Genomic DNA, 22017 nt, shown 5'->3' on the forward strand with positions numbered 1-22017 from the left:
AGCTGCAAGCTCTGATCGCTTTTTATGGCTGCTGTTTTGGCCTGAGCTGTGTATTTCTGCCTTTCAGTTAAACCTGTAAAACAGATAGTGAGGCAGGGACACAAGTTCTGTCACAGCTCTTTCAAATCCTGCAAATAGGGAGTTTAAGATAAAGCAGTTTATACTTCTGTGGAAGTTATGCCTTCTTAGATCTGAACTTGCAGTAGCAAGATGTATGTGGCTGTCGGCTCTGCTGGTAATGAAGTGGAGCAGCAATAATATTTTTCACTTAGACTTCCAGCACTTCAGGCTTTTGCTTTTTTTTTTTTAATGTCTGATTTCTCATTTAGAGCGCCCACAGTATGTAAGATATTTTTGTAGCCATATATATGTGCCATCATCTGGAGTGTGGACAGTAACCTCACCACCAGCCAGTCAGAAGTGTTTCGGTGGTTGGAAGTGAATTTTGCAGCAGCTGCCTGGGATGCTGAAAGCAAAAGTAGAAACTTGTCTGGTTTTTGTTTTCTGTTCTCTGTTTCAGCTGCTCATCTCAAGCAAAGTTTTTGGCTATACGTTGCTGTCATTTGTAGTGGCTAGAAATTGTTTCTTGTTTTCAGGCAAGATTTGCTGGCTTTTGATGGAGCTTCTTCATTGTAATGTTTTGATCTACTGTTGTCTATAACTATAGTTATAAAGAGGATAGTATTGTAGGAGGCTTCATTTTTAGCACAACATTTCCTTTATTAAAAACTTCTAATAAAAAAAGCTTTTTTGTTTCTGTGCAACTTTCCATGACTTTCCTGAGGAATCTGAGTGAGCACGTAATTCCTGCAGCTTCCTGAAGGGAGGCTGAGATGAGGAGGGGTTTGTCCTCTTCTCCCAGGCAACAAACAGGACCCGAGGAAATGGCCACAAGTTGTATTAGAGGAGGTTTAGATTAGATATAAGGAAGAACAACTTCTCTCAGAAAGTGGTCAGGCACTGGAGTGGCTGCCCAGGGTGGTGGTGGAGTTGCTGTCCCTGGCAGCATTCAAGAGGTGTCTGGATGAGGAGCTGTGAGATACGGTTTAGTGCTTGTGGTAGCAACGGTAATGGGAGGACAGTTGGACCAGATGATCTTGTAGCTCCTTTCTAACCTTGTTATTCTATGATTCTGTGATCACATACCTGACTGCAGAGATGAAAAACCGCTGCAATTGTAGAGCTCCCTTAGTTCACAGGGTGCCTCTTCAGGGTCATTGGATTACCACAAGTGCAAAATTGAGAGCCCACAATGCCATACTGCACAAACATCTCTTTGATGAAGCACAGCACCGTAATAAAGTTAGGGACAGCAATTCCATGTAGCTAAAGCATTGCAAGACTAATGTTTGGTGGATAGATTGCGTGTGTCTGACTGCCAGATAAGGCTGTGTTACGTGTCACGTAAGCGTTTAAATAACTTTGAGAGTTGCTTTTTGGCATCTTCACTGGAATTAAGCACTTTTAGTGCAAGCATGTTTTAAGTGTTTACTTTTCTGTGATTCCTTTTCTTAGTATCCTGTTCTTGTTTACTTTTCTCCCACTTCAGATAACGCTTATGATCCTGATGTGAGTGCTAAACAGATATGGATAGACAAAACAGTGATAAACAACAATATATGCTTGACGTTCACTGATAATGGAAATGGTATGAACTCAGAGAAGCTGCACAAAATGCTAAGGTGGATAACCTCTTTTGTGTATTTTTTTTTTCTTGCCACAATTCCAATTTCTATTTTTGTTGCTGTTAAACTTAACTCCTTTCTCTCACATGTAATCTACTGTGCTCATTTTTCTATTTAGTGCTTTTGAGGGTGAGTGATTACCCAAGTGAGGCTCTAGAACAGAGATGCTAGTACAGCTTTCATATAGCTTTGGCTGTTTATTTTATCTGCTAGTTTCCTTTCATCCTTTCCATCAGCATTCCCATTTAACTTTCTGTGCAGGGCATGTGCAGTATAAACTCTCTGTAGTGCCCTTCAGGGGAAGTAAGGAGAATATTTTCCCCATTTGAGCATGCTTTAGACTAAGTTAGCAAATGAGAGACAAGGGATGTTCAGTTAAATCCAATACTTTGGAGTGTTGAAAATGTGGAAACTATGGAAATGTTAAGGGGAATTAAATTGATGCTGTTATCATTTTACCTTCTAATATCCTATAGTATTTGAACTGTTCTTTCTGCAGTTTTTCCTGCAGTTAGCAAACAGATTGTTGTTCAGGTTCTTTTCTATTGTGAAAGATATTCATCTGCTTCCAGATAAATCTCTGTATATAAATTTGAGGAACCTTGAATTCAAATGACTTTTCTTTTTCTGCAATATACCATAATTAATAGCTTGTTTGTTAAATTCCATGCTCCATATACAGTTACCCATTTGTCTTCGTTACCTGTAGAAAATATGTGATTGCATATGTTTAAGCAAACAGGGGGAAGGTGACTAAAGAGGAAAATAACCTAAGGGGCTTTTTCCAGTATTCATTGCAAAGCCAGTGGATAAATACTAGAAACATATGGGAATGTACATTTGTATGATTTCAGACAGATGGTGTCTTTTAGATAATTAAAAGATGAATCTAACTTTCTCTAAATTCTTGTGTTGTGATTTTTAGGAATATTATATAGGTTGATACTCAGAGTTTGTGTTGCTGTCAACTGTTTAATTGCATGGTAGTCCCTGATCTCTAGAACAAGAGAGAGACAATGTGGTTAAGTCAAATTTGATGCACCTTGCATGCATCTTTTGGGTTTTCAGTTGTCTGGGGGGCTTTTTACACTCTTCCAATGTCTATTTTTTTCATATCAGCTTTGGCTTCAGTGAGAAATCTGTGATGAATGGCCGTGTTCCAGTGGGACTGTATGGAAATGGGTTTAAATCAGGGTCCATGCGCCTGGGAAAAGATGCAATAGTCTTCACCAAGAACGGAGAAACCATGAGTGTTGGTCTCTTATCTCAGACTTACCTTGAAGTCACAAAAGCAGAACATGTCATGGTTCCTATAGTGACATTCAACAACCAACATATCCTTTTGACAATTTCCTGACAAAAAGTTGTGTATGTGTGTCAAACTTGGTTGGTAACATCATTAAAGGAAATCTCCTTGTGGTGTTTTACAGATGCATCCTAAGATGGGCAGAAGGTTATTTAAGCTATAATGTGTTTAAAAACTTTTACATTTTTTGGAGCTCTGTGTTTGAGATGTGGAATGAGAGCCTCTGAGGGGTGCAGGATCCTATTGCAGAAGTTTACTAATCTTCTGATTTTTTATTTTATTTTATTTTATTTTTACATTTAAGGTTACTTTCCTTAACATTTTGCTTACGACAGATAAGTGATCCGGCAGAATCCAAAAACAGTTTGAAGGCCATCTTAACACATTCTTTATTTTCTACCGAGGAGAAATTAGTAGCCGAGCTAGATGCTATAATGGGGAAAAAAGGAACAAGAATAATAATTTGGAATCTCAGAAGGTAAGATGAGGCCCAGTTGCTCATATATTTTCTTTCATTTGCATTATCTCTTCAGTGTATGTAAGTGTTTTTTTGCAGAGTAACTGTAGAAGACTGGATGGGGAGTTAGCTGCAGTTGGTGAAATTAGACTCAAATTCATTTGGCCAAAGGAGAATGTAAAGGATTCTGTATTTCATTTTGATGAAATATTGTTACTATTCCAGAAGAAAAATTGAAATAGATTAATTAGAAGTCTGATATCTCAAACCAATTGGGAAAGACTTGAACCTTTCTAAACTTCTTAAATGTTTATCATAGTAAAAACAGAAGTCCAAGTAAATAGATGCAGTTCATTACCTTTATCTACATATATATGTGGGATTATTCACAGAAGAATGGATTTTCAGACTTTGGTAGCTTGGAGTTGCTGTTTTCTTTCTTTAAACAGCTGTTGTAGCAGTGGCAGCTGAGTGTCATCGTTTCTCATCTCCTTTCCCTTTCCTCCTCTTGCATGGTTGCTGCTCCCTTACTTGCAGGGAACACATATGATGGTCCATCTGGAATAGTTCTAGCTTGCCTTTAACAGTGATGGAGCTGATTGTTTGGGAACGTGTTACCTTGTGTTATGCTCCTTAGTGTTTTGTTTACTGCAGTTTTGAATACCTGAAATAGCAACGTATCCATAAGAAGCAATTTCAGGTGGTTTTATGGGCCAGTAAATTTGGCAGGAAAATAGTTTATTCTTGCCTATCAGAAAAAAAGGGGTGGGGAGAAAACTCATTCTAGGATACAATGCATTAAATGTTACAGAACAAAACAAAATCTCAGTCTCTCCAATCAAAGCTGATGAAAAGCTTTCTTTATTCTTTTCCTATTTCATTACTTTCTAATATATTTTAGGAAATTGCATCACTTTTAGCTTAGTAGATTTTTATGCAAGAATGCTGGAGGTAACAAAATCTATATCTGAATGTTGAGCAAAACTACTGCCGGTGCAATTAAATAAAAGAAACCCTCTGGTGAGCACTTCAGTAAGAAATTGTGATGAAAAATTACTGAGTTAGGGAGTTTGTAGTTTGTCATTCTTACAGCAGTAGGAAGCTTAGGCAATTTGCATTGTTGAAGAATTTTGTGTTTAGAAGGAATGCATGCATCTTGGCCCATCTGTGTTCTCAGTGGTACTGAGTTCTTTTATTAGTGAACTGCAATTAGAATAAAGTTAGAATTTATGCAAGTTTTCTTTGCTAACATTTCTCTTATATTCCTTGGGTTTCTAAAAGAAGCTAGTGAATGTTTTTGATTTCTAGCAAGTCTGGAAGTAAAGCCATTATGACTCAGAGGAATTCTGTTTCTTTTGTGTCTTTTCTCTTGTATCTTTGTGATATCCTCTGGGTCTGTTGTCCATTTTTAAAACCTGGGACACTTTTTGAAAAAAAAACAAGCGTTGAGAGGGCAGACATTTCTCTCTGCACATGGTACAAGATGGGTCATCTCCACAAATCATGCAACTCCAGTCTTCACATCTTCTGTTTATAGTTGAAAATTTTTAATATACACTATCTAATAAGTCACACCAACCTACTACGTATTCACAAGATTATACTAGTACAAGGCTATGCAAACATAATTGAGTCTTCTGCACTTCTGTGGGAATCTTCAGTGGTTGTTTGGGAAGGTGTCTCCCTACTCACTTTGTCCATGTTTGGGCACAGGTTTTCTAAGGACACTTAATTTTCATCTAGTCTCTACTGACTGCTGTTTTGGATTTGTGTTCCTATTTCAAGGATGTTGCTCTTATTATAGAAGTCATGTGATCAGAAAGGATATTTATCATAGATAAGCAGTACATTTGGAAGTTATAAGCAGAACTATAAATACATGAGCAAACACATTAATTAGGCAGAAATGACAGGTATTTAGTTACGAGATATCAGGTTCACCTCAATCTTTTTTTTCTCTCATAATTACATTTTTTTTCTTATTTCCTAGAGATAAAAATGATAAAACAGAATTTGACTTTGACAAGGATAAATATGACATCAGGATTCCAGAAGACTTAGATGAAACAGGGAAAAGAGGATATAAAAAACAAGAGAGACTGGACCAGATAGTTCCAGAAAGTGACTACTCGCTAAGAGTATGTATACTTTTCTTCTCTTTTTTTCATTTATTTACTTGTTCTGTGAAAACAAGATGATGTATGCTTTTGTTTTAGTATAATATATTGTACTATAGGGGTATTGATTGAAAAAAAGACAAAGTCAGAATTTAAACATTAGGGCAATGAGCCAAAAGTATTTGGAAAACATAGAATGTGTTTGTGGACTTCTATAACATCTAAAAGAAAAACAACACAAAAAAGCAGAAGAAAATTTGTTTTTCTACATAGTCCTGCAGATACGGTTTAGCTAGTTTTCAGCTGGCAGTGTCCTTTTTAGGTTCCAAAAGAGATCAAGGATCTAGAAAACAGCTGTTTCAAGACGTACATATAGAAAAGCCCTGACTGCAGGCTAAGTATTGCAGCCATTGTTTACACTACTGACCCATAGTCTCTGAATATGTTTCTTACAAGAAAGTGAACCTGGAATTACTAGGTGTTCTGAATGCTTCTGAATAGTACTGTAAGTACTGTTCCAGCTCAAGTACAACATTCAATTAGTCTAAAGCTCACTGAAGTCATAAATCTGCTTCAAATATGGCAAATGAAACGCAGGTTAAAAATACATGAGTTGACACACTTACAAGATTATATAGTTTGTAAGTCATTTGGAATAAAGTTAACAGCTGCTTTTTATTTTTTTAAAGACTGTGACATAATTTTTGAGTTCTAAATAGGGAATAGAATATAGGCTTGTATATCTAAACACGATTGAAAGCTCTTAATAGTAAAACTGCATTTTCAGACAGCTGATTAACTTGCCATATTCACAAAAGTTCTCTTTCAGTTGCTTTTAATGTGATTTGTATTATGTATGTGCATTTGAGTTTCCTGTGTTTTGTGGAGGTTGGAGGAACTAAAAAAACACTTTGTAACATCTCAATTAAAATCTGGATTTGTCTTTCCAAATGTGGTAAATGTTTTACAATACCCATTTCTTGAGGTTTTTTAGGTGTGTGGTTTTTTTAGGTGGTGGCAGCGAGGATCTCACTGTTGTTGTCTTGAATAATGGGAATTATTGTATATTTTGTAGGCTTACTGCAGTATTTTGTATCTGAAGCCAAGAATGCAGATCATTCTGCGAGGACAAAAAGTGAAAACACAGCTGGTTTCCAAGAGCCTTGCTTTCATTGAACGTGATATATATAGGCCAAAATTTTTGAATGTATCCTTTGTTAATGTGATGATTGCATGCTAAATTTAATGACAAGTTTTTGTACGTAAGCTGTCTAGATTCTGCTGGGAATGTTGCAGCTGTCTTTATGGTTGTTCTTTAATTATTTTTTAAATCTTTTCTGTAAAGACATACCAAAGGAACTATTTCAATACTTAAAAGAAGGAGGAAAAAAAAAAAAAATACCAGTTTAGAATGAGCCCTCAAAGTATACGTATTTTTTTTATCATATCACATTAACCAGACTTTTCCTTAATATCCAATTAAAGGCAAAAACAGTAAGAATTACGTTTGGATTTAACTGTAGAAACAAAGATCACTATGGAATAATGATGTATCATAAAAACAGACTCATCAAAGCTTATGAAAGAGTTGGCTGTCAATTAAAGGTAGGAATTTAAGCTGAAAAATAATGTTAGAAATCATTTTCATTCAAATGCTTTTTTTTTTTAAAGAAAAGAACACAGGTGAAAACTAGGGTGCTTTTGTAAATAAACCTTTTTTCATTTGGCATAGGAGTTAATAACTGCATTTGAGTTGCACACAGTTATTTAATTTTTGAAACTAAGCTTAATACATGAGACACAGAATTCAGTGTGCCTGAAAGACGAATGGATTGTAGGACATTTGTTCTTTTTGTCTGGTGGATTTGTGTCAAGAGTTCTTTTGGAGATTATTCATAAAGCACAAGGTTATTTTGACTTGGTGGATATATAAATTATACTTATTTCTGTCAAGATCTTAGAGTTTTAGTATAGGACTTGTTTTGTTTTCCCTGATGGATCTTAATCTTTTACAGGCAAACAACATGGGTGTTGGTGTAGTTGGGATTATCGAGTGTAACTTCCTAAAACCAACTCATAACAAGCAAGATTTTGACTACACAAATGAATACAGGTAAATGTGTGTTTTGTATAGACTAGTCGTTTAATAGTATTGTTCACTGGGAGATACTTGACCATAAAAGATTTTGTCCCTTTTAAGTAGTAAGAGTACTTGTGTTCCATCATTGAACTGCATTACTGTTTTAAACAATAGGGGTAGGATGTTAACATATATGCTGATCATAGCGTGTTCATTGTGCAGTCAGTGAAATCAAGGGTACAGTACTCACCATTTTTAAGCAAATGCCCTAAAAGCAGTTGGTTGCAACTCTGCCCTTCACGTACTGTGGCATGAGGCCAGAATAACTAGTTTAGATTTGGATATTTTGTAACAGACGGCTAAAACTGTGAGATATGAATCCCACCTGATGGATGATTCATAGTGATTCATCACAATTTCCTAGAGGTTCTTTGTTTTTGGACATTTTTCATCTATTGTTTTTAGTTTCTTAAAAGTACACTTTAATGTCCTTAAGTCTACCTGATAGAGCATTTAAAAAATACAGGACACTCTGAACACAGCTGTGAATTGGAATGAAGCTGCAATGAAGCTCCTTCTCATCGATCAGTATCTAGTATGTTACTTGTTATAGCTGCACTGTAAACCTGATTGAGAATCTAATCTGAGGTTAAAAAAAAAAAAGTTCTTAAGCCAGATGAATTGTCTGGTGTGTTTACAATGCTCTTCTGTGAATTGATTGCACTGCCATTAAGGAAGGAAAGGGTAGGGAGGGTGAGTTACCTCAGCAGAAAAGATGTCTAGGGAAAATCTCCAAGATACAAACATTGGGAATTACTCCACTGTGTTTTCTTTCCTTTCAAGATGTTGAGGCTGTTTTCTATCTTCTGTGCTTGGTGCTAAGGAATGTTAGGAGCAGTTGCCTTCCCCAGCATTTGTGGGGACCCAGAGTCTCTGTCTTCCCTGCCGCTTTCCCATTTGCAGGCTTAACTAACAGTGAAGTTGAGCACGTGTCTCAGAGATGCAGACACACAGAACACTGACATGGCTGGCACATTCCCTTCAGCAGCACCTATGTATGGGACTTGCATGAAGCGTGGATGTAGACAGTCATGTACCCTTCTTTTTCCTCAACAGGTAGAGATTGAAGGTCACTAGTGAAGGTACACACTTTATATTCGTAAGCATACTGAGTACCATCACAGCCCCTCTGATCACTTGACACTCCTGACCCAATTTTAGGGTCTTCTAATCCAGTCCAAAGGTCTGCTGCATGCTGGCTGGTTCACCTTGTTGCTCAGTACAAATCAAGGCAACATGCACACTTAAAGAAGCATAGAATTATTAAGGTTGGAAAAGACCTCTAAGATCATCTAATCCAACCGTCAGCCCACCCCCACCATGCCCACTGCCCACATCCCTCAGTGTCACATCCATATGGCTCTTGAACGCCTCCAGGGACAGTAACTGCACCACCTCCCTGGGCAGCCTGCTCTGGTGTCTCATCACTCTTACTGAGAAGAAATTTATCCTAATACTCAACCTGAACCTCCCCTAGCACAACCCTCTAATTCCCTCTCATCCTATTGCTAGCTACCTAGAAAAGGCTGACCCCCACCTCACCACAGTCTCATTTCAGGTGAGAGCAGTGAGGTCTCCTCTGAGCCTCCTCTTCTCCAGACTGAACAATCCCAGCTTCCTCAGCTGCTGCGCATAAGACTTGTGCAGACTCCTCACAGCTTTGTTGCCCTTCTCTGGACACTCTCCTGGGCCTCACCTGGAGCAAGGGGCCCAAAACTGAACACAGCACTGGAGGTGTGGCCTCACCAGTCCTGAGTACAGAGAGAGGAATGCCTCTCTAGTCTTGCTAAGAGTACTATTTTTGCTGAGTTTGCTATTTCTGGTATAAAATATACTGTCCCCAAAAGGCACACTTGCAGGTGCTTCTGCACGAATGAGCACAGACAGACCCTTGGTGGCCTAGGCCTAGTCCTGGGGCCTACTACTCACTGGCAAGTCCAGCATTAAAGTTGCTGGTTAGTACACATGCACATTCATATGCACACCAAGTTTGATGAAGATGCGGGTGCTTGTCCTTCTCTAGGTGCCCCCAGCAACTGGCACCAGGCACACCACAAGGCTAAGACCCTTGTTTGCTGCAGCAGCTGACTCTGCACCTCAAGTCTGACTCCACTAGCTGGCACCTGTTTCATATGCACAGGTCTTACCAGTAGCTGGCACTTAGTTTTGCAATGCGTATACATGTGATGGAGAGTGAGAATATGCAGAGTTAAAATTTAATAAGTAGATGGGGTAGGCTGCAGGGATCAAGCGCAGTGGTTGGTTAGTCAAGTGTACTGGCCTGCCCTGTTTTATATGCAACTTGCACTTTTTTATACTCTTTTCTGTCTAACACTCCCCCGGCACTGTTTCTTTCTGATCCTTCTTGCCTGCATGTTAGTATGGTTCCACTGACCTCTCTCCAAGATCTTGGGCCTTCAGAATTGCATCCTTATCAGTTTCTTAAAAAGACCCAGGTTTGTTTCTGTTTATTGTCTTTGTTAATACTAGTTAGTCAGGTTTTATGACTCTGTGTTTGTCCCCTTCCTTTTCCTTATCCTCCCAACTGAAAAAATAAACATTCTCACACTCTACATATCCTTACCATTTAGCATGACTGACCAGGATTGTTCTTGTCACTGTCTCCCTTATGTGTCAGTCAGGTTTGTTTCTGTACTTGTCTCTGACCGGTCTCCTTTGACCAGACGTGCTTAAAAGAGCACATCTCCTCTTCTGTATCGTCAGACTTAGTTTCACTGTGGACTTAGAAATTTTGGGGTGTAGATTCACAAACATAAGTGGGAGTAGACTTTGGCAGGAGATGTCATCACCTTTTTAAGGCTGTGTGTTTTGCCCTTCAGTCAGTTATTGGTGTTCCCTGAAAAGGACAGCTGGAAAATCCACAAAGGCTTTCCTTAATTGCCTGTTCGTGTGCAGCTCTGCATATACAAGTAACCCAGAAACAGTATCAGAGTACTGTAATAAACTAAACTGTTTATTGTAGTAGTTGAGGAGCTGTGGCAGGAAAACTCTGGTCATTCCTGCCATTGAAAGCACAGCTCTCAGTGGAGGAGGAGCATGATTAGTAGCTGGCAACATAACTGCTGTAGCCAGTACAGTTCATTCTGCCTGTATTTGTAAATAGCTCACTATATTCTTCTTTGCAGTGGTGATGCCAACTTCAAGCAGTTCCTGTGGCTGGAACTATTGAACTAGCAGAGCTGTTAATGAGAATACAAGTTAAAACAGACCAGGGAATCATTCTCATGCTTGTTGTTTCAGTACAAATGTTCCTTGAACCATTTCTTTTGTGGTAGCACTAAAAGTTCCTTTGGCAATGGATGTGCCATAGCATAGGCACTTCTATTAATCAGGTTTTACTGATTTACTGGGGTTCTGCAAGCTGGCACAGTGAGCACTGATTGTGGGTTTTTGTTGTTGTTTGGCACTTGTAGCATGTATTGTGAAGGTTTTTTGATTGTTTCTTTGTTTCACAAAAGATTGCTTCTACAGATTTTTAAAATGTAAATTTCCATCCTGAAACAGAAACGTAAAACTCGTGCTGTAATGTTGTGATCAGCATGAGCTGATTTGCCTCTCTCCATTCACCAGAAGAGACACGATTCAATCCATGTGTTGCTGTTCATTTCTGCCCCTTTGCTTATTCCTTCTTCAGGCACCAAAATTTGTGACTTGAATTCAGAGGTGTTCCAGATGGAAACTTTCTGGGCTGGACTAGGTTCCTAATTCCTCTTCCACATCATTCTTTCCTGTGTGCCAGCTTTAATGGTCATACAGTTGTGAAATGGTTGGGTTCCTGATCAGAAAACTAATCCAGCTAAAAATTAATACGGGGAAAAACCACGCTGCTTCTTTCAGCAGCATGCAGACTATGTACTATGCTAAAGTGAACATATATTTGCTATGTCAGTTAAGTATTGCTTTATGCCAGCTTAGAGTGATCGTGAGCCTGCAGGTAACAAATATACATAGCCCAGTGCTGGACTGACAGAGAGAGGCAGTTTTGTACTTTTTTATGATTGAAATTGAGGTAATGAATTGGTTTCAGGTTTTGTGTTGTACATTCACAGTGCTTCTGAATCAAGCATTTTATTTCAGCTTAAAAACTGTCTGTATCCCAAGTCAAATTTATTGTAATTTCATATCTGACAAACATTTGTTCCCACAATTCCAAACTACTGGGGTTTACCAAAAGTGAAAAGCTTACTACTGTGAAAATGTAAGTATTAGGGTGGTTCATATACTTATTATTTCACTGTTGTTTATAAACATTCTTTCTGTGCTAAGATTTGACTATTTCAGGTATTCTCTGAAAATTTTGTTTTCAGGCTTACAATAGCAGCGCTAGGAGAAAAGCTTAATGACTACTGGAACGAAATGAAAGCAAAGAAAAATGAAGAGTATCCATTAGCTTTACCAGTTGAGGAGATACAGTGAGTATCACCTTCAAATAGAAGAATGTTACATACTGTTATTACAGCTTTATTCTTGATCATGCAAATAAATTGTTCACATGAAAATTCTGATATGTTTTTTCCATTACAGAAAGCAGCCTGATCAGACATGGGTGCAATGTGATGCATGTCTGAAATGGCGGAAGCTACCAGATGGAATAGAACATTTGCCAGAGAAGTGGTACTGCTCACTGAACCCTGACCCACAATTCCGGTAAAATTATATTTAGCTGAATATCTAAGCACTGCTTTTACTTTTTATTTTATTGCTTAATGGAAGCACATATGTTAAGCTCTGTATTTTTTCTTAACTCAGGGATTGTAATGTGCCAGAAGAACCAGAAGATGATGACTTAATACATCCCACATATGAGAAAACTTATAAGAAAAAGTGAGTACTGGAGAGTTCAAGTGTTCCTACATTAGAAAAGGAGCATGAAAGCTAAATGCCCTTTTCTCTCACCTGTGGTATAACCGTAGCTCTTCTAAGAATTCATCCAGTCAGAAAACAGTGCCCTAAGGTCAAAACCTAATCACAGCATTGAATAGATAAATAGTGTTTTTCTTTTCTCTGTTGACATGATATTGAAGAGGCCTCTATCATTTAGTAACAAGTAAGGAGAATAAAGCAAAAAGTTGGTGTTCAGGTATAGTATGTTAGAGAAACATGTCATTACGGTTGTTAAGAGCCCTTGTTCAGGTGACTGCTATTTTCAAGTAGCTGAAAACCTCAGTATATTTGTTTAAGAATTTGAGGGTTCTTTGATTAGTTAAGATGCATGGGGAAAAAATTGACTTGAGCAGTCTTAATGAATTGCTGGTTTACATTCTGAAGAGCATCTTTGCTGTTTTTCAAACCTTTTTTTTATTTTAATCTGAGAGGGATCTTGTTTGAAGTTTAAATTCAGCTTAGATTTAGCTCAACTAGTAGTTTATAAGGTCACGCATAAAATTTTCATTCAGTGAAGTAGAATGTTAAGATTCACTGTATATAGCTCAAAATAAGGTGTTTAGTTTCAGATTTAAGTGAGGTTGTTTTGGTTTCACAATTAATTAACATTTTGAATCTAAGCTTTTTTTTTTTTTTCTTCCCCCTTACTCCTGTACAGAGACAGGGAAAAACTGAAGAAACGTCTAGAGTACCAGGTAACTTTCCTGAACTTGATGGCAAACCAGCTTTGGTAGCCGTTTTTCTTTCTGGCACCACTGCTATGCAGTTTGATCCAGTGGGTTAGGGCTGTGCTTACTCTTGGTAAACCAGAAATTCCCCATCTCTTCTGTCCAACGATAGAAGTCAGTGGTGCATTTTATATGTTGTACTGAAGAAAGAGTTTGAAGGGAATGAAGCTGCTTCACGAAATAGTACTAGAAAATAACGTCCATCACTGCTACTTGTTTTTATAGCACTGTATCTGATTGTTGGAAGTGGATTTTTTGTAGAGGGATATCTGATAAGGATATAAAAGTAAAGATGCCCTTAAAAAAGGGAGTGGGGAGGGGTAGAATTTGTAATAGCTGTGTTTTTGAGAGTTTGTTTTGCTAGGAGACACTCAAATTCAAATGGAGATGCAAATAAAAAATGATTTAGTGACAAGAGTATACAGATTGGAACTCAGAATCAGGTTTCTGAAGTGAGATGTAGCTTTCAAAGTAACTATGAACTTCTGACCAATCAATTTTTGGATAAAAGGTTTTCCATGTGCTGTTCTAATCTATCTACTTGACTGTATTCATTTTCCTGCAATTAGTTTAATCCAAGTAAAAAAGTTATTTCTAAAAGTCCAAAATGAACAAAATATTTCATGTACAGAACTAATTATTAGCAGCTGTAAGAGATTACTGTCCCATATTTTGTGTATGATGGTCAGACTTCAGACATGAGTACAGAACGCGCTGGAAAAAAGTACTCCCCAGGATTCTACGTGGTACCTATAATAGGTATTTCTTGGGAAATGCTTTAAGATGAGAGAGCTGCTTTCTGAAAACAATAAATCTCTGCATGGGAAGGAGATTGCAGCTGTAGTCTTCTGAGAAATCCACCAGAAGTCTGTAATCCAGACTTAAAAAAGCAAGTTAAACAAAAGAAGACAAAACAAAACAAAAAAAAAACAACCAAGAAACCTTGCTGCTCTCAACTGTGCTATGATTATTTTTTTTAATACATAACTTTAAACCAACATGGAAAAGACATGAAGGAAACAGTTAACATCAGTAGAGTTTAGTTGTGTTTTCTGTTCTGTCTTGTTTGTTTTCTGTGTATGTGATCATTAAGCTGATAACTTTTTTTTGTTTGTTTTTAACAAGGGATATAGTCTGCTTTTCTTACTGCAAAATGTTGAGTCAGGGTTCAAGGAGATTGCTCTGTGGAGACTCCTTGCACTATATGGAAGAAATGTCTGTCATAATTTCAAGTGTTTTCAGATAGCTAGTGGAACTACTTTGAAACTTATTCTGAAGACTCTACTAATGTCTATTGCTTTTCATTCTTAATGTTATCTTATAGATCAGTAATGAAATGCTTTTAAAAACATCCGTTTCCTCAAGTAAAGACTTTAGAACGTTCACACCTGTGAGTGGAAGGGAGGCTGTTCCAAGAGCACTTTTACCAGAAACGTCAAATGCTTCTGTCAAAAGACCTCTACTTGTTTCAAATAGATCAGTATCTTCACCTCATTCTGATTCTGACAACAGGTTAGTGAACCTGTACAAAATAGACTGATTTATTTCTAAAATTAATAATTTTTAAATAAAAAAGTGGTGTCAGGTGTAGTCCCATCTTTGGGTCATAGCTGCCAAAGTTCATGTTTCACTTTTTGGTAATACAGGAACAACCGTGTTAATTAATGATGCCTAGAAACCTCATGAAGAACAGAAGTGAGAGCAACAAAAAGAAAATACTGTCCTGTCAAGGAAAATTGCTTAGTGACTTGCCTTAATGTAGGAAAATATTGTATTGTGTTAACCTCATTCTACAGGATATTTTCCTTAACCTCTCTTACAGGTCTTCCCCACCTCAAAAGTGTTCAGTCTGTCTCAAAATAGTATATGAAAGTAATAATCTAGTGTGTGGATGTCAGCCATTGTTTTTACAGAAAAGGTATTTACTGTGACTAATGATCTTAAGATGCTCTTCAGGGAGACATCCCTTTCTAGTTATTGAGTAGCAGTTTTGAATTGCCCGTTTAGACACATTTTAAACATTGTTTGAAACAAATGACTTGGCTGTATTTGAGCAATACAGTAATCAGTTTAATGCTTTCTTCCTCAGTCTGAAACGGAAGATACTCATCAGTGTGACACCTTTAACTATAAAGACACCTCGTTTAAATGACAGAGCATTCAAAAGCCGTGATGATGATGATGATGTCATTATTTTAGAGGAGAGCAGCACTCCAAAGCCTTCAGCAGATTCTGATGTTCCAGTGGTAAAAACTGAATGTATAAATGTTGACCAGGAGGAGCAGAAAAAAAACAGTGATGCAAGAGAACCCTGCAGTGCAAGTACTTCAGAATCAAAAAGCGAACAGCTGACCTCTGCAACGCAGACGGAGGTCCCAAATTTGGTTGTTAAAAAGGAAGAGGTGGAAGATGATATCGATATTCAAGTTCCCAACGCGGAAATGGAAACTAACCGGCACAGTGTAAATAATCTTTCTGAGACATCTGCGGATCTTGGAAACGAACTGAGAAATCAGCTGCAATTAGCAAACAAAGAGAAGGAGATGTACCAAAGCAAATGTGAAGCATTAACCAAGCAAGTAGAAACACTGGAACAGAGGATACTAGAAATGAATGATAAGTATGTGAAAAAAGAAATGTGCCATCAGTCAACTGAGACAATTTCTTCATTTGCAGAAGAAAATGTTCATGAAAGAAGTCTAGCAGAAACAACCCTTCTCTATGAACAGGCCTTAGAAGAAATAACAAAACTAAAAGAGCAATGCAGTACTCTGCAGAACTTAAAAACTGAATGCAGCAGGTGTGCTGATGGTGAAAGTAAGAGTGAGGTAGATGAAATTGCTGTGCAACTGGATGATGTTTTCAGGCAACTGGACAAATGCACCATTGAGAGAGACGAATACAAAAGTCAGGTATGTTAGTTAAAACAGTGGTGTATTTCAAATGAAGAATTTAACTTTCCATTTTCTTAGATGAATGTTTTGTAGCAGTTCCAGTGCACAACATATTGTATGGTTAAATTCAGTCCATTCATTAATCAAGCCACTTAGAAGGGTGCAGAATAAGTATAATCTAGCCTAGAATCTTCTGTTTTCTTGGATTCTTGCCGGCAGTAAGCAAACTTGAGGGAGTCTGACAGCAGGCTGAAGTGCAGTGTGTTCACCTGGCTACTTTAAAACAGTCTGTAGGTGCAGTATCATAAAAATGTCACCAGATATTAAAATGTCACCAAAAAGCTGATTAAAAGCAGTCAACAAATGTTTTGTATTGGTTATGTTAATTTTAAACAAATGCAACAAATTGATGTATAAAATTATTTATTTGTATTTATTTGCAGGTGGAACTACTGGAAGCGGAGAAAAATAAAATTGCCTGTCAATGCGAAGAACTTAAATCAGAAATTGCAGAGTTGAAAGCTTCAATTCCACAAGCAGTAGCACGTGCAAATGATTCTACAGCCAGTAATGTAGAAGACACTGTTAATTTTTCTGATGGAGAAAGGTATCAATTTTCTTCTTTCTAGACTACTTCAAGTAAGATTTTGTTTGGCTGATTGTACCTAAAAGACCTTGACAAAGATCATGTCTGACAATCATATAATAAAACATGGTTCTTGGAATTATTTTTGCTGCCTCTTGTGACTTCTAAGTTGATAACACTTCACCTTTTCATCCACTGATTTTATTTTAGTTTTGACTTAGTGCTACTTAAACAAGTACTTGACCTTTGCTCAATAGAATGTCATACTGACACTTCTTTAAATGCTAAAAATGTTATAACAGTTTCTAGATTCTAGCTTGTAAAACAAGTGGAGGAAGAAAGAAGAGGGACGGGTGGTCATTAGCTTATGCTGTGCAGATGATCTTTGCTTTTGCATGCTATTTTTATTTCTTGACTCGGTAGTACCATACCACAAAGAGTTTGCTTTCAGTTTTGGAACTGATTGGACCTTTCACGTAAGAACTTGCTGCAGACCAATCCTCTGGAACTATGCCAGTGTCCAGAGTATATCTTTGAACTAAACAAAAGTTTACGTCTCCAAGTAGGGATCCTGCTGCTCTCCATTAATAAAAATAGTAAACACATAAAAGAAGTACGTGTACAGGATGGAAGCAAGCAAGTACAGCATACAGAAGTTCATGGAATCAGATGAAACACATCAGAAAGAGCTGGTCGGATGATGGAGAGTTGGCCTTGTGATGATGTCCAAAAGTTTGTGGCAGGTCCCTGATAACTGGTTTAAATAAAAAATAATAATTAAAAAGAAATTTGTCATGCCCATATTCAGGGCAGGCAAAAATGAGGATCTGAACTACAGACTGGCCAGTTCAACCTCAGTTCCTGGGAAGACCCTGAAGCAAATCTGCCTGAAAGCTGCATGCAAGCTCATGATAGTCAAGGTGATTAGAAACAATCAGCATAGATTTACTGAGGGCAAAGATTGCCTTTCCAACTTGGTAACCTTTCCATTGAGATGACCAGCTCTGTGGATGAGGGGAGATTGGGTCTTCATTTTAGGAAAGCTTTCAACACAGACTGCCATAATATTATAATCAAATTTTGTGAGATATTATTTCCATCAGTGGACTATGTGGTGGGTTGTAAAAGTGCTTAGCAGACTGCTAGTCTGCTAAGCCTGGGCATCAGTATGAAGGCCAATAATTGTTAATGCCTTCATTAATGGCTTATGTGACAAAGCGCGATAAACTTGGTGAACTTACAGTGGAGCTGAGTTGGAGGGAATCACTGATACCCTGGATGGTAACGCCACTATAGAGGGACCTTGAGAAGTAGGAAAAAATGACTGAGAAATATTGTGGAAGCTCATTAAAGGCAGCAGTGATGTTCTACGCTCTTGCTAGGAATCATCTCTGCAGCTGGACAAGCTTAAGTCCTGGGCTGTGGTGGAGGTGGATTAGAAGATGAATGCAAATCAACAGTGCCTCTTGTTGCAGGAGTGCCCAGTGTTCTGCCAGCAGTTGTATGGCAGAGGTTCTTTCCCTGTGCTGGGCAAATGCAGAGTATTGCGTCCACTTTGGGGTTCCCCACTGTATGAAAGACATTAGCACATAGGAGCAAATCCAGTGAAGGGCTTCCAAGATGGTTAGGGGGCTGGAGCATCTTACAAGGGAATGCTGAGGGAAGGAGTTGCAGGAAGAGAAGGCTACCTTGAGATCTGATATCCTAATGCTTTCTTCTGCAGCTGAATGAAGGTATAGAAAAGATGAAGCCTGACTCTTCACTAGCATAGTGATGGCATGAGAGGCAATAGAAACAAGCTGCAAGAAGGGAAATTCTGATGAGATAAAGAAAAAAAATAATGTTCAGCGTGACGGCCCAGGAAAAAGGGTCCAGGGGAGATGGTGGAATCTCCATCTGTGGAGATTTTGAAAACGCAAGCAGGTTGTAAGCAACCTAGTCTGAAATAACCATTCTTTGAATGTGTTAGGGGTGGGGGGAAGGGAATGGATGACCTCTGGAGACCCCTTCCAAGCTAAATTTGTTTGGGTTTTGTTTGTTTTTGTTCTGGGATTCCACTTCCTCTGCATCTGCTAGCGTTTTACTTTCTGCTTACTGCATCTGACTACTTCTACATAGAAGAATTAGAAATTGCATGCATTACTTGTGGTGTACTTACAGGTCCTTTGGGATGTAATGACTCTATGAAGAATGGCTACTGGAGATAATAAAGAAAATAATGGTAAAGGAAATGCTCAAGAGAAGGGATGAATGACTTAGAAGCAATTTGACGAGGAAGAGGATAGGGCAGTGGAATCGTGAAAGAAAGCAAAAAGAGGAGAAATAGTATTTTCCCATTATTAAAATCGCTGCTTTGTCTTTATTTTTTCAAACTTTCAGACAAACTACTCTTTCATATCATACCTTCTCTTTTTTTCTTTCCTCTTTGTTTTATCTTTCTTTGCTCCCACATATGGTGGTAATTTGTTTGAAACGAAGGAAATTACACACCTTCAAAGTTAAAACTCAAGACAGTAAGCTTTGAAAAAATGACAGATCTTGAAATTATCTTGTTGCAGTTTTAATTGCATAAGCTCTCTGTTGGTTTATGGAAGTCACGTACCGACCCTTTCTATTATTGTATGTTACTCTAACTTTGTTAATTAACATTCTGTGTATTTGGATGTGAAACTTCATCCACATCTAAACATCTCCAATTATTTCTTCACAGCCTGAAACTGCGCTCCCTTCGAGTGAATGTTGGACAGCTTTTGGCTACAATCATGCCTGATCTAGACTTGCAACAAGTAAATTATGACATTGATGTAGTGGACGAAATTTTAGGACAAGTTGTAGAACAAATGCATGAAATCAGCAGCACTTAAGATATTAAAATTTTCACAAACCCCTACTTGATCTTCCAGTATAACCTTTATATAAGTTCTGAAGTGTAAATACTGCTTCTTCACTTTATATATTTCACAGTTGATCAATAAATGTATATACTCTGTGCGTTCGGATGTTACCACAGATGCAGTGGGTATTATCTTAACGTCCTCTTAAATGAACACTGTCAATATTGACCAACCTCAATGTACTTAAAGATTTTGCTTTTAAAATGTATTTGTAATTAAATTTGCAAATATTTTTATGATTAAGAATGTTAATACTTTTCTACAAAAGTTTTGGTTGATTTTTGGTCTTATATATGCATTGATACTTGCAATTTTTTTCCTCATCCAGAATCCTAGCAGTGGAATATATTAAAAATGCAAAAAAAGAACCTTGCTGATTTTCTTCCCAGAACAAACCTCAGTAACTTTATTGTAAACTACAGTATTTTCATTGCTATCAACAATGTTGTGTGTTGCATTAATGGTTTAGAAATGTAACTAATAGATGAAAATTTTGGCCATATTGGCAGTATTTATGTCTTACTACTAAAAGAAGAAAAATTCCTTAGGGGTTTTATCCCAAATATGGATGATCTTTGACACTCTTTTGGATTTTCTGGTGTAGCTAGAAGACATTATCTGTACATAATCTTGCAGCATAAACAAATCCATGGGATATTTCAGCCTTACCAGTCTTAGAGACCACATGCCTGTTTGTGTCCTGCCCTTACTACTTGATTGTTACTTCCTCGTTCCAAGAATCAGACTGTATTGGAGTGCAGTCAGAGGGATGGTTGGTTCTACCCCATGGTTCCCAATTGAACACAACAGTACTAGTTTATAAGTCAGTATGTTCCAGTACGTGAGTTCAAGTGGTCAGTTTCACACCCAGCTCTTGCCTGCATCTTTCCAAGTCAAAAGCAACTAGTGGTCTGTTGGAGAGAGCATACACAAAACTAAGGTAGGATTCCTGGAGGACCTCTGCTGTAACACCACCTTTTGAGACTTTAAGGCCTTACTTCAGAGCAGTCCAGTGCAGAAAATAATTGGCATAGAGGCTCTGTAACGTATACAATTATTTGCATATTTTATCTCAGCAGAAAAAGTGTTGTCGCGTTAAGCGAGCAGTCTGCCCTTGAGTCTCTCAGTCTGAGGCTTACCTTTCAGTCACAGTGGGCCATGTTGCATGTAAGTGGGTCATGCTATTCAATCCTTGCTTAACTAGTCAAAGTAGAAATATTTTGAGAAAGATAGGTATGTTTTCTTATCTGTGGTGTCAAACGACAAAGTAAGCTAAAGCTGAAAATGTTCAAATGCAATTTGTTTATGCTATCTTAATGTTTAGGCATCTTTTATTACAGGTAAGGTAGGTGACTCCCTCTCTTTTTTCCCTCTTAAATAATCACAGTAATTATTAAGCCACTAGTTTTATTATTACAATGGTGACAGTATTCTTCTCTTCAGCCAACTGCATGCTTTTTCCATTGAGGTCATCAGGAATAAGAGGTGGGCAAAGAGCCCTTCTACCTGTTATCTCTGGCGGTATTCATCATCCAAACAGCGATCAAAAAAAACAGTTTTTGCTTTTAAAAAAAAATAAAATCACGAAACTGCATTCAGTGTTTGTTCCTAGGAATTGTCGTTTTTGTAAAGCCAAGAGTTTGGCTTTTGCACTGTTAGCTGTCCATATTTAATGGGATTATGTTCTGTTTAGTTGTAGCTTTGTTTCTTCCAGTGGGCGGTACTTTGATTTCAGGATGCTTTCTGTTCCAGTACACCAATAAGGATAATGCAATATTGCTTTGCTTCATAATGGATAAATTGAATGTTTGATTTTTGGAGAGGTGGCTGTAATGTAACTTTTAAATATGACTTTTAAAAAGTTTCTTTTTTCCTTTTTTTTTTTTTTTTTTTTTTGCGTAGTTTTCCGTTCCTTCATCATTATTTATTATGTTTCATCAGATTCTGTAGTTGAGTTTATTGTAGATGACATAAAATATAGCATAAGTCTATATTAAAAATGGAAAAAATTCAGTGTACATTTACACTTTGAAGAACAGTGGACTAATGGAAATGCTTTTTATTTGTTAAAATGTATTTTTTGTAAAAAATAAAAATGAAAAAATAAATCTGAATTTGCTGGATCAAAACTTGTGAACAGGTGCTGTGTTTCCTTTATAAGCAAGTAGGACTGTAAGACCGTTACCGGCTTTCTGTATGTATGATGTATATGGGCTTGTTTAGCTTGGAAAAGAGAAGGCTCCAGGGAGACCTCGTTGTGGCTTCAGTGCTTGAAGGGAGCGTATAAACAGGAGGGGGAACAACT

The 22017-nt window shown here is 37.6% G+C and overlaps 1 protein-coding gene across 3 annotated transcripts in view; it reads left to right on the forward strand.

Moving 5' to 3' along the window:
* Positions 1-21860, forward strand: part of MORC3 (MORC family CW-type zinc finger 3) — a 28846-nt gene extending 6986 nt beyond the window's left edge. The window contains exons 3-18 of one of the 3 annotated variants that reach the window (XM_090122341.1): positions 1550-1682; positions 2805-3017; positions 3320-3469; positions 5439-5586; positions 6641-6772; positions 7051-7170; positions 7581-7678; positions 12034-12138; positions 12251-12373; positions 12476-12550; positions 13269-13305; positions 14663-14850; positions 15428-16250; positions 16676-16839; positions 18979-19039; positions 19529-19601. In XM_090122341.1, the coding sequence (XP_089978467.1) occupies positions 1550-1682; positions 2805-3017; positions 3320-3469; positions 5439-5586; positions 6641-6772; positions 7051-7170; positions 7581-7678; positions 12034-12138; positions 12251-12373; positions 12476-12550; positions 13269-13305; positions 14663-14850; positions 15428-16250; positions 16676-16839; positions 18979-18994 (2525 nt within the window). In that variant the 3' untranslated portion in view covers positions 18995-19039; positions 19529-19601. Of the gene's footprint in view, positions 1-1549; positions 1683-2804; positions 3018-3319; positions 3470-5438; positions 5587-6640; positions 6773-7050; positions 7171-7580; positions 7679-12033; positions 12139-12250; positions 12374-12475; positions 12551-13268; positions 13306-14662; positions 14851-15427; positions 16251-16675; positions 16840-18978; positions 19040-19528 lie in introns of all 3 variants that reach the window. The other 2 variants (XM_090122336.1, XM_090122349.1) reach the window with 2 other exon arrangements.
* Positions 21861-22017: the final 157 nt, after the last annotated feature.

The sequence above is a fragment of the Phasianus colchicus genome, chromosome 1 (assembly GCF_987193195.1).
Source record: "Phasianus colchicus chromosome 1, bPhaCol1.hap1.1, whole genome shotgun sequence".
Classification (NCBI taxonomy): domain Eukaryota; kingdom Metazoa; phylum Chordata; class Aves; order Galliformes; family Phasianidae; genus Phasianus; species Phasianus colchicus.